General features: G+C 39.1%; 1 protein-coding gene across 2 annotated transcripts in view; it reads right to left on the reverse strand.

Moving 5' to 3' along the window:
* LOC6046021 (diacylglycerol kinase eta) overlaps positions 1-17,955 on the reverse strand; it is a 207,346-nt gene extending 189,391 nt beyond the window's left edge. For both annotated transcript variants that reach the window (XM_038260557.1, XM_038260555.1), the window contains exon 1: positions 16,999-17,955. In XM_038260557.1, the coding sequence (XP_038116485.1) occupies positions 16,999-17,130 (132 nt within the window). In that variant the 5' untranslated portion in view covers positions 17,131-17,955. The remainder of the gene's footprint in view (positions 1-16,998) is intronic.
* Between the last annotated feature and the right edge of the window lie 206 nt (positions 17,956-18,161).

Raw genomic sequence — 18,161 nt, forward strand, 5'->3', positions numbered from 1 at the left:
CCAGCATGTGAGCTAGGATTAATCGATGATCTGCTGTCACAGTCAGGTAAACCGATTGTATTTAACTTGTACATTGCTGATGAATAATGTTTAGTTTCGATAATTAGTTTTAAATTTATTTATAAAAATGTTAAAGATTAACATTTTTAATCGAAAATAGACGTCTGAACTTAAGAAAAAAAATATAACTTTAAATTAATTGAAACTTTGCAAATTTGTGACAGTTGCATAACCGTAATGATTTATAAAGCATACGTTTTCATTATTATTTTATTTTTTTAACTAGCCTTGAAATTCAAAATTAAGGGGTCACATACATGTCAATCGGCAAAAATGTTAAGGGTTGGTATGAGCAGTGCAGTTGGACTTAGGACAGTGATCAATATATAGACTTTTATGTAAAATTGTCTGGAGAATCGATTCCCGTATTCGGTGTTTGAAAATTTTGACGCATAGACCACTTTAAAAAAAACAATTTCAGTAAATGATTTTTGTATTTTTTAGGAGAGTTGCTCCATCCTGCATTTTTCGTGAGTCTTTTTGTAACATCTTAGGCAATTTTTTGAAGGAAAAAAATCGTGGGCTCACTTTCAAATTTGACTTTTAAACTTAAAATTCAAAAAATCTCATTAAAGTAGAGTGTTTTCTTCTTTCAGTGTATTTTTTTCGGAAAGCCCACCAAATTTCCTACAAGTTTGTTTTTGAGCACTTTTTGACACGATGCAACAGCTTCGAGATACAGCAATATTTATATAACGAAATACAAAAATATTGAAAACAGTTACGCCCTTCCCAAATGGCATTATCGAGTGAAACTGGCTCCATATACACAAAAATGGCTTATATAAGCGTAGGATAACATGTCTACAAAGTTTCATTTAAATCGAAGAGGGTCGAGTAAAAAGTACCTGAAAAATTCCTGTTTTGGGCTGGAATTGCTCCATAGTGAAATTGAAAAAAAAACTATGAGAAAAATGCGATTGACCAAAAAAGTTACTACCGTAGGTCCATGAAATTCCATAACTTTTGACCTATGGAAGTATGGGAGTTGGATGCTGTTGCAAAATAATCAATTTTTAACAGTTATTTGCAAAAACTATGAGAAAAAGTCAAACCAATCCTGGATGTCTATGGCACATTTTGGAGGGCTCCAAAAACCTTTCAAATTCAAATAAGAGAGTTGGAATTGGTTAAGTTTTACGAAAATGCGAGCAATTTTAAGATTTTTCATGTTTTTGGACCTCAAACTTCAATGCCCGTTTTACCCCACTTCCCTTTGTCATAGAGGGCTCATATTTGGCATGACTTCATCTCATGTATAGACAAAGAAACGCTGAAAGTTTCATCCAAATCGGAGCACCTCGACACGACCTGTTACACATTGGTGAAAAACTCGCTCTTAAGTTTATTTAGTACATTTAAATTTAATTTGTACCAGCCGAACATTAAATTGCATTTTTTCATACGAAAAATATACATCACTAATGATCAATATGACCTTTTTATTTAATTTGCTCACTTTGATCTAAAATTTGTCAAACATGGTCATTTGTAAAATACCGACTCCAAAAAAATCAGCGAAGCTATTTTTTAAAAGCACTATTGAAAAAATATACAGGAACGTTTTATTACCTAGTCCAGTACATGTTTAAAAAAATTAAATCAAAAGAATGGTCCTACCGGTTCAATAATTTTTGAAAAAAAAAACATTGAAATCCTATCAATGTCACCCCGGTTTATAGTTTTTCTCGAAACTAGATTCCAATATGAGAGATCTTCTCTCAACCATGTCTCAAACTATTAATGTTACTTTGATGATATGTATTCCGAAACTTTATGAGAATGGGTTTAGGGAGACCAATTGATTCTGATTTTTTCATTATTAGAATTAATGTCCCAAGAATTGGACATAGGACAATGGTCAATATGGAGACTTTTATGTAAAATTGTCTGGGGAATCGATTCCCACTACCGGTTTTTGAAAATTTCGACGTTTAGACCACTTTTCAAAAAAAACTGTTTTAGTAAATGATTTTTGTATTTTTTAGGAGAGACATACCATCCTGCATTTTTCATCAGTCTTTTAATAACATCTTAGGCTATTTCCTCAAAAATTTTGAGCGAAAAAAAATCGTGACATCTCCTTTAAATTTAAGTTTTAGACTTAAAAATCAAAATCTCATATAAGTGGCGTGTATTTTTGTTTCAGTGTATTTTTTTCAGAAAGCTCGAATTTCCTACAAGTTTGTCTTTGACCACTTTTTGATACGACGCAACGGCTTCGAGATACAGTAATTTTTAAATTGCAAAATACAAAAATATTTATATACCTTACACCCTTCTCAAATCTAGATTAAATTTTCAAAACAACCTATCCCTCATGGGTTTCCTTTGCAGATAGGACCTTTTGAAAATTTAATCTAGAAATGTTGTTTTCGAGTACTATTGGCTCCATATACACAAAAATGGCTTATATAGGTCTAGGATAACATGTCTGCAAAGTTTCATTGAAATCGAAGAGGGTCGGGTACAAAAGTACCAGAAAAATTCCTGATTTGAGCTGGAATTGCTCTATAACAAGATTTGTTATTCGTCGTTATGAAATTTGTGTTATTGGGTTGTTATTGTAATAACAGACTAATAACACTTTTAGTTATTCTTCGAACAAATCTTTGTTATTATTTTTTGTTATTTTAACAACTAATCCGATCATCCCAATAACAGTTGGAGGTATTCTTCCATAACAAAAAATGTTATTCCCAAGTTGTTTTTTAATTCAACAAATATCAGACCAATAACAAATTTTGTTATGATAACATAAACTGTTATTAAACTCTTTTGCAAAAATGGATTTTTCAAGAAGATTCCATAACATTTTTTGTTATTTTAAAAGTATTTGTTATTGAAATGGCATGAATTTTGTTATTACCGTCTGCCCGGGCTTTCAAATGCAACCTGGCGTTGAAAATTTGGCTTGCGACTTTCATTTTTAAAAGATTAAAATGGATGAAAGTAAACATTTCTATTGCGAAATTGTCTCAGGAATACGAATATGTTAAAATTATTACCGGAAAGTGGGATCTAGGGGTCCCCCGAGCAAAAATTTACAATCAAAAATTTCACTAAAAGAAAAGTGTCTATTTAATATGTTAAACTGCCTTACCCATGTCCCCTACAAGATACAGGTTGAACCGAGTTGATATCTGGATGGATCAATTTTTTTATTTGAGTTTGAAAATTTTACTATTTTTCACTAAAATGCCAATAACTCCCTTCAGATTTAACCAATTGGGGTGCTTCTCCCTGCATTTTGTTGCATTTTTTAAGTCCTTTCAGATGCATTTTGAATTTTGAAAGTAAATTGAATTTTGCTTAAGTTACAGCCTTTTTAAGATTTTTGACGTTTTTGAACCTTCAAACTTTGTGTCCCGATTTGCCCCACTTCCCGTTGATACTTTGGCCAGATGCTAGTTTTATATGTACAAACAACCCCTGAAAATTTCAGGCAGATTGGTGAGGTCAAAGGGGTATGCCCTGTTCGTGGACTCGCTCTTAATGAAACTAACTACACACATCGCAACGCAAAGTTGACCGGTTGCAGTTGACACCAAAACCGGTCAGTTGAAACAGGTCACTTCCAGGAAATAAGATTATCCGATATGTCCTCACAATTTCATTTGTTGGGCCAACAAAACTGGATAAAATCACAGACAACCAGACTTGTCAAATATCAATAGTTCAAAATGAATGGCAGAATTGATTGTAACTTATCAATTATAAGAATTTTATTATATCTCAAATTTAATTAATGTCATTTTGCTTGTTTTTGATTGAAAGCACCACCATGGTATGAACCATCGTCATCATCCGAACCATCATCACCAACATCAACACAGCAGGGGTTTTTTGCCATGACCCCGGAAAGGGAAGCAAGTTGCGATACTACATTTGCCAGCAGAGATGCTGGCCTGAGTCTGTCGAGGGTGAAAAGTGGGTCACCACCAAGATGTGTGTGTGTGTGTGTGTGTGTGTGTGTGTATGCGGGTTCCCTTCACCGGGTGCTAAAAGTTCTATTTGTGTGACATGCAACTGACACCACAACTGTGCACCAAGGACGGAACGGTGAAAAGTGTAAACCACTTCCGGTGGTACTTCAATTATGAACTTTTTTGAAACTCTGCTGAAACTTGTCAAAAGCAAGCTAATGTTACTACGAGATAAGAGTATTTTTCGCAATATTGCTCAAAAGTGACGAAATTCGCGAACATCTTCAACAACGTCATCAGAACACGTGGATCATAACGACTCTCCAATGACGAGCGGAACGGACGTCCCACCGAGTGGCCGGATATTTGCGTATGTTGGCTGGGTTGTGTCTGGTTGTGAAGTGTGCGCTAACAAGTTTTCCACGAACTTCCTGTGGCGTAGGTTCAAACTAAATGCCACGTCCCAATTCCGGGAATGGATTCGACAGCATGGCCGCTTTTACGATGCTGGCAAATATGAGTTCAGTCATGATGGATTCGATGAAAAAGCTCAAAAGTGTTCAATCATATCACGTTTGAGTCTGAAACCTTATCAATGTGTGTGATTGGAAAACAGAACGACCAAAATCAAATCAGCAACAAGCCCTAAATAGCCCACTCCACCCTAACCAGGCACGATACGATGACGTCGTCTGGGCCGGATACCAGATAGGTGCAAGAATATATTCGCCAAGTGACGTGTGAAGCCCAGCAGGTTGTACGATGCTGATAGCTGAAGTACCCAGCGGCTTCCGGTTTCTTAATGGAAAACTTGTTCTCAAGTGCTGCTTGTAAAGGAGTTTGCCACATTTGTGCTTTTGAGACGTGAAAAGGCCAGGGCTGGAGTGTCTAAAAATGGAAAACCAGGAAGCAGCTTTCGTTAGAGGATGTAGGTTGTTGGTTGACTTGGGATTGGGTTGCAAGATTTCAAAGAATTATTTTGTTTATGAGAGCTGTGAAAGCAACAAATCGAAGTTCAAGTCGTTCGAATTTCTAGTAAAACACCGAAAAATTGTTTATTGTATGGGTAATTCTCTACCAACTCACACGAAATCGGGAAAAGTTGCCCCGACCCCTCTTCGATTTGCGTGAAACTTTGTCCTAAGGGGTAACTTTTGTCCCTGATCACGAATCCGAGGTCCGTTTTTTGATATTTCGTGACGGAGGGGCGGTACGACCCCTTCCATTTTTGAACATGCGAAAAAAGAGGTGTTTTTCAATAATTTGCAGCCTGAAACGGTGATGAGATAGAAATTTGGCGTCATAGGGACTTTTATGTAAAATTAGACGCCCGATTTGATGGCGTACTCAGAATTCCGAAAAAACGTATTTTTCATCGAAAAAAACACTAAAAAAGTTTTAAAAATTCTCCCATTTTCCGTTACTCGACTGTAAATTTTTTTGAAACATCTCATTTTATGGGAAATTTAATGTACTTTTCGAATCTACATTGACCCAGAAGGGTCATTTTTTCATTTAGAACAAAATTTTTCATTTTAAAATTTCGTGTTTTTCTAACTTTGCAGGGTTATTTTTTAGAGTGTAACAATGTTCTACAAAATTGTAAAGCAGACAATTACAAAAAATTTGATATATAGACATAAGGGGTTTGCTTATAAACATCACGAGTTATCGCGATTTTACGAAAAAAAAGTTTAGAAAAAGTTACTTTTTGCGTTTCTCTTTGTTTCGTCGTCCGTGTCTGTCGCGGGTGACCATGAACGGCCATGATCGATGACGACCTGCTGGCCATTTCGGTTTCGACGCCTGCTGGCGCCTCTGGATGAAGTCCGCACGCTTGGGGCAGCTGCGGTCCGTGGCTTCGTGAGCTCCAGAGCAGTTGGCACACCGCTTCGACTCTGCTTCTTGGACTTTGCATTCGTCCGTCTTGTGGGGACCCCCACAGTTGTTGCACCTCCCCTTGAGGTGACAGTTCCTGGTTCCATGACCCAGCTGCAAGCAGTTCCTGCACTGGGTCACGTTCGGCCGCTTGTTCCGGTAGGCCTCCCACCGGATGATAGTGCTTGCCACAACATTCATTGCAGAGAGCTTCTTCAGATTGGTGTATCCCTTGGGGAAGACCACAATGTACGGAGTTTCATCCACGGTGGACTTTTCCTTCCGCTTGATGACATGCACCTCCAGCGCGTCCAGCTTGAGATCCCTCTTCAGCAGGTACTTGATCTCATCCGGTTTCAGTTGATCAGGTAAACCACGAACAACGACCCGGTGATATCGTTCGCTTCTTCGGCCGTGGGTGTAAAATTCCACTTTCTTCCTCTGGAGAAGCTTGTCAAAATCTTTGACAGAGAAGCAGGTCACCTTGGTTCCAAATCGGGTTAGTTTGTAAATAGGATTGAAACCAAATTGACAACTTTCCACAGCTTGTAAAAATCCGTGGTGTTCTTCACCACAAAAGGTGGTTGCTTTTGTTTACCTGCCGACTGGCCGAGTGGTGGAACCGCCGGGACGTCTTCTTCTCCTGCTGGGCTGGCATTGTTGTTGTTTTTGTTTTCCGCTAGCTGGCTGAACTTGTTGTTGTTGAGCAGATTCTGCTCCACTTTTTTTTCTCCGACGATAGCTCCGGTGACCTCAAGGGACTTCTTCCGCTTCCGATTTCCGGGGATGAGTTGAAAATCGTCCGCCTCGGAGGTCTCTTCCACCTCCATCCGTCAAAAAACTCGAGGCAAGCAACGTTGCTTTTAGCGCGCACGTCACAACACGTCTACTCTTTCGAAGCTATCGTAGCCAAGTCATTGAACATTATTTTAAAATGAAAAATGTTGTTCTAAATGAAATAAATGACCCTTCTGGGTTATTTCTGATTCAAAAAGTATTCGAAAATTTCCCATATACTGACAAATCTCACGATTTTAGATTTTTCATCATAAAATTGCACAAATGTTTCATATTTCAGCAATGAAAATTGGACCATTCGTTGCTGAGATATTCGCAATGAATGATGCGGGAATTTTTGTTCGAGATTTAAATTCCTTCAAAATCCTTCAGGAAATTTCTACAAATATAACAGATTTTCAAAATTGACGCTGTTTTTTTCGATGTTTTTTTATTCGAATACCGATACTACACCCTCTGAAATCATTAATTTTGTGAAAAATGGGTTTTTCTGCGCCATATAATTGGACTTGCTTTTCAACAATCGATATCTTAAAAACTATTGGTTCGATTTCCAATGTTAAAAAATGAAATTTCCTGGCCTTTTCTTCAAAGTTAAAGTTTTTGTCATGTCAAGTTTATGTTTATGTCAAAAACTTCAACAGCATTGGTTTTTTTTTTTTTTGGTTGGATTTGGTTGCAAGAGTCAGGAGTATCAATAAATATGGGCATTTAAGTGTGATAATCTGCATCTGACAAAATAAAATGTCACATGTGCACAATTTTCACCGCTACAAAATATTGCATGAAGAGTGACGTTATCCTCCACAAACATGCACAAGAGCAATTCTCTACAAAAACCGGAAATGGATTTTATTTTATTTTTTAATATGGCTCAAACTTTATGGGGGCCTTCCCTATGACCAAAGATAGCTTCTTTGGTTCATCCATACAAGACTCCATACAATTTTGGCAGCTGTCCGTACAAAAATGGTACGTAAATATTCAAACAGCTGTAACTTTTGAGTGAAATTTCTGATCAATTTGGTGGTTTCGGCAAAGTTGTAGGTATTGTTGAGAAATATTCAGAAAAAATGCTACACGGAAAAAAATGCCGATTTTTTTATTAACTTTTTTTTTCACAAAAACTCAATTTACCATAATACGTATTTTTGGATTTTCGAGGTTTTTTTATTCGTTTCAGGGGACAAAAACCTGCAACTTACAAGCCATAGAGAAGAATGGTCAAAAATTCTGCCGCCAAGTTATGAGTTTTTGAAAAAAATGTGGTCATTGGAAAAAATGGAAATTTGGCAAAAAAAAATTTTGACCTTATTTTTGAATGTAAAATTGAATTATCAATCGAAAAGTACTATACAGATTTTTGTTACAAATATTCAAAAAAATCCGATCTATTCGAAAACAATTTTTTTTTAAATCAAGACTAACATTTCCAAAGGGCCAATCTTTCAATATTACACCCTTTTGAAATATTAGTCTTGATCAAAAACATTTGAAAACATTGTTTTCCAAAAAATCAAAAAATTTCACGAATATTTCATGTTTTAACATTGAAAATCAGACCATTAGTTGCTGAATTTTTGACTATTTTCTCTATGGCTCAAAGTTGGCGGGTTTTCTCCCTAAAACATATCATAAAATCTCGGAAATCAAAAAATCTTTTTTGGGAATTAAGTTTTTGAGAAAAAAAATTTTCCGTGTACCTTTTTTCTGAATGTTTCTCAACAATATCTACAACTTTGCCAGAAAATTCATTCAAAAGTTACAGATTTTTGAATATTTCTGTATGGACAGCTGCCAAAATTGTATGGAGACTTGTATGGGTGAACCAATGATACAAAATAACTTCTTTGGTCATAGGGAAGGCCCCCACAAAGTTTGAGCCATATAAAAAAATACAAAAAATAAAAATGGTCGAAATCGGCCGATTTCGTAGAGAGTTGCTCACAACAACTTGTTAAACCAGTTCAACCACAAATAGAATTCCCAATTTGCAAAGGCTCTCCAATCTTTGGCCTCACACTCCTCCCCATGATAACCTACTTTCGTCTCACCTTGCTGAACTTGACTAAAAATTGGCTACACGGCTGTCAAGTGTTCCACATGTAGTGCCTACACGTGTAACCCCTAGAGGTCTAACATTCATGTAGGGCGTAACGTTTGAAAATGGTCTACAAGTTTTCAAAACATTTTGTTTAATTGTAAGAGCGATGTTATTTTAAAATATAGTTAAAAAAATGAACCCTTTCACATTGTTACGCTCGATTCGTATCTAATCCGACAAAATCCCGAAAGTCAGCAAAGAAGTGTCTTGTTAGCTGTCACACCTATTCCAGCACCGGGGCTGTCAACCCTGGGCCACAATTTTGGCTGCTCCGGTGAAGGGACCACAATCAGAGCAGAGACTGAGGGGCCGGGTAAAATAAACAACAGAAAGCAAGCGAACACTTGATTGTTTCGTCTGAAACTCTGCTTGATGGACAGGTGTCCTGATTGCGACAGGTTAGCCAAATCCTTTACGGGTTTTTTTTTGTTGTGGTTGCGATTCTGGTTTTGATTATGCTGATTTCGTCGTATTACCATGGAGTACACGAGCGGAGCAGATGTCACAGAGGTTTTGCGAAAAGGTTGGATGTTTGACAGATTTTTGATTGAGATTTTGATTATTTTTTAAATTTTAAGTATTTTGCATTCCATGTTACTAGGAAACACATGAAAAATTGGGAAATCATATCCCTTACTAAAACTATTTTCAAAACCTTTCTTTTATTTATGTGAACCATTGTTTTAAAGTTCTATTTTGAACCATGATCATAATTCTAAGGTAAATTTTTCGATATCCAATCGATATGACAATTGGAGTTTTAGAACAAAATCAAGTGCTTTTCGTCGATTTAGTTAGGATCGTTTTGATTATTTTAAACAATATAATTTTCTAGAAACTAAGTACACTTAACGAACAATTTGCACTTTCCCCATCCACTCATCTGTTACGTAGTGTTGAAAATCGGCCCGTCGTCACACAGCAATAATTCAGCCAAATCCAAATTTCCACTTACTCTTCCCTACTCCCCCTGTCCCATGGGAAGCGACAAGTGTCATCACATTTTGTGAGAGCACTCAGCTATAATCAATGACATCATCTCTCGTTCGTTTTGCGTCCCGGCAATTTTCTCGGCGCGCCCAGCACAGCAGCAGATCGCTTTCCCTTCCGGTTTTGGCATCCTGGCCCAGCCCGCTTCTCGGTTTCCCGTTTCATTTCCTGGCGGGGTGCCGGAAGTGACAACTAATGACATCATGGATACGAAGAGAGAAAGAGCGAGAAAAAGCAAGTGGTGTTGCTAGCACTGGGTGATGGTACCGTGAGTGGGTGTTGATGTGTGAACTCAACTTGAAATTTGATCAATATGATAAGAGGGATTTTCAGAATCCACCTTTTGAAATATTCGCAAAAAATCAAGTTTGATGGAAAAATCATCCTCGATATTAGCTCCTGAAAAGTGCAAAAAAGTACAAAATGCCTATCGGCAAGAAAAAGAGGCGGTCCTCGTCAGCAGGATCGGTTGATTTGAAGAAGTTAAAGAATGCCGATGCGCTACCTGCAGTTTGAGCAAGGACGCTTAAATTCGTCTGGAAACTAGTTCCCTCCCCTTCCTGTGGACGTTAGCGAGAAGGAAGAATTTGAACGACGGGAAAAGGTGCCACCCATTTTTTGTGAAAACATCGTCATCGGATTCGGTGCGAAAGCGGGTTTGTCAAATCTGGCACTTTACGAGCTTCCATTCACTTGTGTGCCGATGGACTCAAAATTCTGCTACCTAGCAGAAAGGATTACAACTTCGTTCGGGATTTTTTGAACAACACAAAGATTGAATACTACAGCCATGACGATCCAGGTAAACGCCCCATGAAACAGGTCCTCCGAGGCCTGTACGACATGGATGTGAGTGTGCTGAAAGAAGAGCTCAAAACTCTTAAGTTGAACGTGATCGAAGTCTTCAAGATGACGAGACACAACAAGGACATCAAGTATCGTGATCAACTGTACCTGGTTCATCTCGAGAAAGGATCGACAACGCCGTCTGAGCTGAAAGCAGTTCGGGCAATTTTCAACATCATCGTGACTTGGGAACGTTATCGCCCAGTGCACCGTAACGTGACGCAATGTTCGAACTGCTTGCAGTCGTCACCAGGAGCGGGATCTGCTCGAGTGGTTCCAAATCTGCAGCCATTGCCGTTGAATCAGCGGCAAAAAGTTGTAGAAACAACACCTCCTGGTTTCAGTCAGCAACCGAGGGAAAACCAATCAGCATCAACGGATGAAGGCAGTAGTGACCTGTTTTCACCACAAGAACTTCTGAACATTTTCATCGAGATGACAACAACTCTGCGTGGGTGCAAAACTCGTGCGGAACCAGTAACGCAAAAAAAAGAGCAATGTCACATTGCACAGTGGGATAAAATTGGGAAAATGGCGATGACGTCTACAACTCGGAACGCGGCTGGTTCCCCAAGTCCTGCCAAGACTTTGTAACCTGACCTCATCCTGGACTTGTTCAGGTTTGGAAATCGTCGGTCGCTACCTCATCTTCCCTTACCCGAGCAGATTAGCAAACACATGCCGTAAGGCTTTTATTACCCACTACTCTGACACAACAATACAACAGCACAGAACAGTTCCAGATCAGATCGTTCGCGCTAGCCAAACGCGCGATCGATCTTCTTTTCCAGAAGATCACCACTACACCTGTGACTTCCAACACCACGCGAGAGATAAATTATATCTGGAGTTTTTTTTTTTTGAAAAGGTCCTATAAACAAAATTTCAAATTTTTGCTTTTTGGGTGTTTTTAGAACCGCCTTGAGTCAGGGTTATTCAAAAACACCCAAAAAGCGAAAAATGAAAATTTTGTTTATCGGACTTTTTCAAAAAAAAACTCCAGATATCATCTCTTTCCTGACCAACCAAGGGGAACTGCACACAGAAAAAAAAATCATGGTAATATTACATCTGGAAAGGGGTACATCTTTTATGTCAGAAAAAATGTGTAATTTTACCTCTGAAAATGTGTAATTTTACCACTATTCTGGTGTAATGTCGCATTTTCAGTCTATATTGAGGTGAAATTACATCATAAAAGAGGTAATATTCAACCTTCTAAAATTACACCTTCCAATTTTACACTTTTTTTTGCTGTGCACATAATCTTGACCTAATCAACTTGAACCAAATAACACCAGGAGGAACCCAGGGGCCGATCTGCGAAATTTCTTTATGGCAACAAATTCCGCTCACACTCTCAAAACGATCAGGGATCAGGGAAATTTGACCGCCAGACCTGAAGAAACCCTTGACCCAATCTGCGACCACGTTCAACCAGTGCATAAGAAACAAGTGTTCAGCATCAAAGTGCAACAGCAATAATTTTGTGAAAACTCATCCTTGATTGCGCCTGCCCAAAGTAAGCTGGTGATCCCGCCGTACTAGTGATTTGTTCTAACAAAAAACTCTCTCCGGACGCAGTACATAGGCTGATTACGGGGATAGAGCGCAAACAGTTCAGGCGCTGTAGCGTGCAGGTATGGAAAGATCGGTGAATATTTAAAATAGCATAGCATTGGTGTCTACCCGTAGTTGCTACTCTGATTTTGACCAGGACCTCCAAGAATTGCTCCGTGGACCACAGATGAAGAGTAGGAACCAACCATCACCACTTCGCAACTTTCAAATGTCCCTATCATGCTAGTCAACCACAGCGCCGGCCACGACCAGTGGTAAGACACGGGGAAGTGGATGGGAATTTTAGTCCCACGCAGAAAAATGTTTTGTAGGATCAGCCTGTACGAGGTTTGAATCAACAAAAGTTTTGTTGAATATAATAAACTAAAAAATTGCGTTGAAACAAACCATGATTTTCTCAATTCCACAAAAGTCTTTTGTTGTTTTGAAAAAGCTGCTTTGACGTTTAGCGTTTATTCAACAAAAATCTTGATTTTCAAATCAACAAAACGTTTTGTTGATTCAAATATGCCTTATTTTTCTGCGTGCCGATACTTGAGCGATGAAGACCGCTAAATCGGCGGCGTCTTCGACAAAGTATCACGTGAGATTTGAGGGGGTTAGTAAGATGGGTGTGATGCCAGGATTCATCGTGGTAAGGCGTCATCCATAAAGTATGTCACGCTCTAGGGGGGGAGGGGGGGTCTGAGCAAGTGTGACATTGCATGTTATAAGTATAGAAAAAGCGTGACAAAGGGGGGGAGGGGGGGGGTAAATTTTCGCTGATTTTTGCGTGACGTACTTTATGGATGAAGCCTAAGTGATGTGGCCGGTCAAAGTTATTTATAGTCCTTAATTCTTCGTATGTTCTTAGATTCATCTTGAAAACTTTCCAAATTCGGTTCACCAAGCTTTTTTGTGGTGAATTCTGTTCGTGTTGAAAGTTCAATATTCGCCTAACGAGTATGCAACCAGTAAAGTTCTTGAATTCACAACTTTGCATTCAATCGATATTCGTTGTCCTGTTCTTAGGTTCACAGATTCCAATCAAGTTTCTTAGATCTTACCCGGGCAGACGGTAATAACAAAATTCATGCCATTTCAATAACAAATACTGTTAAAATAACATAAAGTGTTATGGAATCTTCTTGAAAAATGGGTTTAATAACAGTTTATGTTATCATAACAAAATTTGTTATTGATCTGATATTGGTTGGAAGCCAAAACAACTTTAGAATAACATTTTTTGTTATGGAAGAATAACTTCAACTGTTATTGGGATGATCGGATTAGTTGTTAAAATAACAAAAAATAATAACAAAGATTTGTTCGAAGAATAACTAAAAATGTTATTAGTCTGTTATTACAATAACAATCCAATAACAAAAAAATCATAACGACGAATAACAAATCTTGTTATGAATAACATAAAATGTTATTGGCGTAGTATTTTCGAATAACAAAAAATGTTATTCCAAAGTTATTTCCGTCTGCTCGGGTATAGCATTCTTAATCCTTCTAGCCAACTAAGCCTTGATGGTCTGGTGGTTAGCATTTTTGTCTGCTAATCCAAAGGACGGGGGATCGAACCCACCGCGAGCTAATGAATTTTTCGATCCGTCTCCCAATTTCTCGATAGGAGCAGATGGGTATCGAACCCAGAACCTTCCGCTTACAAAGCGAACAGCGTAACCATTAATTTCAAACCTTTCAAAATAAAACATTTGTTTCTGTGTATGCCGTGCGTTTAGAGCGAGGTCAAGTGAGGCTAGGCTGCGACCGTACACCACACAGCCCGTCTTCATCGACAAAATGGTTGGGCCGCGTGTGAGGATGCTGTAAACCCCGATCGGGTTAAGAGATCGGTAAGAGTTGGGCAAAATGGTGGGTTTTTAAGGTCAAATCGTACATTGCGTCGTTACTAAAGGTGTTTTCTTGGACCTGGTGCAGGCCATTCTCCCTTCTTTGGTTCATATTTCCACCAAACAGGCGCACACCATCTTGGGATACACTTTCAAACTACTCTGACACTCACACACTTAGATTAAATCAATATAATTATATAATTATAAAAACGCAAAATTTCTTTATTTTTATCGGTAAAATGGCCGATTAGTTCTAACAACAAATTGTGACTTGTATCATACATTTTCTCGGTTCTGGCGATGACAAGGGGTGAAAATCGAAGGATTTTTAACCAGCGAACGCGAACCTCTCCAACTCTGTGTAAGAAAAGTGTGAATTGATTGTTTTACTCATAAGGCTTTCTAAGCCGGGTGAAAAAAATATAATTTAACCCAAAAATGACAGTGTCCTGATGCAAACAATTGGCTGACATATCGACCGGTCAGTCAAAAACCCCAGCTGGGAGTCGTCTGACAAAAAACCTTTGCTAGAAAGAGATAGGAGATCTGATGCAAACAAACTCCAGAAGGCATGTAAGCATACTTTGAATGTGTTGGTAAATTTCTGACTAGAATGCAGCCGTCCCCTAACATGACAGTTTTCGTGAGTTGCGCGTATCCACCGACAGATGGCAAGTGGACCTCGTCGGAGTCCGCCCATTAAAAACGCAACTCAAAATTTGCATGGGAATCTTTTTTTTCGTGACGGCTTTCGCGGCACGCTCCCTCCAACTATTCGAGACTAATATTTTAACGTGGCGTATCTTTAAACAGGTTTTTCAAGAAAATGATTCCAGAATGCTTATTTTGCCGTTTCAAACCGAAAGTAGGCAAAAACTATATTAATTTAAACTATTCGCCATTTTCAAATGTTTGGCTAGATGATATCAAAAGCCGCCATCTTTGGCCCACTGGGCCCACAAAAAGAGGTACGCTCAGTTTGTATGGGAGCTGTCAACATGCTCCCGGGCTGCTAGAATGCCTTATTGGACACTAGTAGTAGGCTACTCTGTTGAAATCATGACGTTTGAAATACAACAGTCCAAAATTACTGGACCGTCCTAGTCAATTCGCTACCGGAATTCCGGAACATGGTTCCTGTGGCCAATTTTGTTTTGTCTTAACTTGGGGGATCTTTATACATCGCATCATGTTAAGAGTGGCATATTCATCGATATTTGGCCATGAGGAAACTTTATAAAATCGTCGGAATAAAAGTTCCGGTGGACCACCCAGGATGCAACCCCCTCCAATCGATTCCGAGGACTTTTTGCCTTCCTCACCTTACTGTGGAAAGGCTATAAAATCACTGGAAAATGAACTTCTTAATTCGACCTCGTAGACCCTTCACGTATACCTATCGACTCAGAATCAAATTCTGAACAAATGTCTGTGCGTGTGTATGTCTGTAAGTCCGTGCACCGAAAAATATGCACACGATTATCTCCGGACTGGTTAAACCAATTTGGGCAGTTTTGGTCTCATTAAATCCGTCTTGGTGCCCCACAAGACTATAGTTAATATTATGAAGTTTAGAAAAGTACTTCAAAAGTTATTTAAAAAAACGATTTTAGCTAAACTTCGAAAAATTGTAAAGAAAACCTGTCTGTCATGACTGGCATGATGGTAACGCCATCTTCGCTTAAAAATCTGGATACATGTTTGGCTACCAAAATTTTCTTAATTGAAAGAGGCAACTTTTGGTACCTTTTTATTTAATTCAAATAATTAAAAAAATCAATTTATTGTTGTCATTTTGTTTAGCGAAGTAGATTAGTTTTACAAGATTTTTGCAAGTAGGGGAAATCTACCCATTTTAATCCTAATAAGCGGTCGTGTTTGAATGATGCTGGATAATCTAGAGTCTCCCTTGAATTTTACTAAAACCAAGTACACCAACGAGTAGAGCAAGTTTTTGTGAACATTTCTGTTTATATTCACTTTCACTAAAAGTTATTCTATTTCTTTACCAAGCATTTAACAAAAAAAATTCCCAAGGTTATTCTAATCGAGGCGAATGCATTGGGCCACGCCCATTTTTCTAATATCGGCTTAGTTCTTTTTTCTTCCAACACTCTGTCGAGTGTTGCCATTTGCGCTGACAGTTCAAACGAACACTCACGAAAAGTGGCATTTATAGGGAAAGTTTCCTGGCATCGCTGGCTGTGCTGCTGGTGGTGTTGACGGCCAGCCTTTGTTCTTTTTTGCCTTCGTCTCTCGCTCGGTTTTCTTCAGCCTTCGGTTGGAATGCAAAGTGAAAATTGAAACGTCAAACGACTTGACGCGTTTGTTTTTTTGATGGCGCTTGCTAATTTATTACATTTTTCGGGATTATTCTTCAAGTGAGTGCCTTACTAATGATCAAAAGAACATGTTGCCGGTAGTTGGAAGCAATTTCATATCTTAAGAGCCGTGAAAAAGTAAGCGAAAGTGAAAAGGTAATTTTGGCGATATTCATTAAGCGTTTGAGGGATTCTCGTGTGTGTCACTGTGTGTGCCAACAAAATGATGAGAAGTGGTCTCGCAAAATACAAATTATGATCAAAAGTGCATTAAATGTGATCTTTTTGGCCAGTAAGTGGCATACATTTGCGTGCTTACTCGAGGCGGTGCTGTTGCTGGTAAGTTTATAGCCCAAATAGTATTTTTGGAGCTTTAATCGAGCATCAAACTCTCCATATGACGAAGGTAGGTGTTTGATTGGAAAGGGTAGATTTCCCCTATTATTTCATTTCGTTGCGTTCCTTCTAATAGGCAGTCAACATTATTTGTTTAAGATTATGTTTTATAATGTATAAAAGGTTTTCTCATACATAAAATTTAAAAAAAAAAGTACTAAATACAAAGCCACCCCTTACTACAATGACTACCTCTCCACCGAAAAAACTGGTCCACCAATGTCCAACATTAACAATTTTTTTTGCAAACCTACCGCCGACTTGACGTTCCGCTTCGTCGACAGCTTCCGGTGGAAAATTTTGGCCGGTTCGGTTTCGTTCTCACTCTCGGACGACTCGTCCCCGGTCCGGGGGCTTCCCGGTGCCGCCGCCACTCCTTCCGCCATCCCCTCCCGTGTAGGTACTGCTACTAATTACGGTTGTGCAGCAGCTGCTACTGCTGGCTGGTTCTGCCGGAACGAGGTCAGTTATCTCGTTTGTGGCGTTCCCCTTGACGCACTTTCTCACGCTCTCCTGATGCTGCTGTTGATGTTGCTTTTGTTGTTAGGCCAGATGATAAGACACACGCACGATCTCACGCACACTTTGACGTGTTCCAATGGGGGGGAGGAGGCCATTTCTTGGGCATTGCACCGGGCTAGGGTCGTTATGTCAGATTGCAGGAGGACATTCTGGTTTCGTTTTGCTGAACACACGCGAGATTTTCGCACGCTATTTACTATACTAATGTTGTAATTTGATTTTTAAGCCCTCGCGAGACACTTACACTATAGTAGACTAGAGCGTTGTAAATTGAGTAATAACTCACACTAGACCGACAACAACAGAAAAAATAAATCGGTACCACGAGACTTCCTAGCTAAGGTGTGTTTGTAATGTTTTGCTCCTAAATCTAATTTCGCGACGACGACGACGACTACGACTGTAAGAAGACAATGCAATGAATACAATGAAGTTTACGCTGTCCGACGCGGTTCCATTGTTCTCTTCTTCGGCCTGCCTTTGTTCTAGGCCGAGCTTTGGAATCTGTAAACAACCCGTCGCGATCTCACACCAACACAGCCTTGCGACTTCTTTTTGGAAGATTTTTCACAGATCTTTGCAGATTCCCACCTGCTGCTCGAGACTTCTTCCAGGGATTCCAGGTTTTCTTCCGCACAGAACCTTACTAACCCAGTTCTCTGAAGCCATCTCACGCACACACACTCACTTGGAATTTCGGAAGTTCACGCGGGGAAGCACTGCAAAAAAAAGCCTTCACCCGGAATATTCACTCTTTTTCGCTTCCCTCGGAGGCAACCTCCGGCAACGGATTCCCGAAAGATCTTCCTGCGAAGTCCTTGTCCAGCACCTACTGGTCGGTCGGTCCACTCCGCGGTACAGCTCCTCCTAGGGCTACTATTACTACTACACTACA

This window comes from Culex quinquefasciatus, chromosome 3 (assembly GCF_015732765.1).
Source record: "Culex quinquefasciatus strain JHB chromosome 3, VPISU_Cqui_1.0_pri_paternal, whole genome shotgun sequence".
Taxonomy (NCBI): Eukaryota; Metazoa; Arthropoda; class Insecta; order Diptera; family Culicidae; genus Culex; species Culex quinquefasciatus.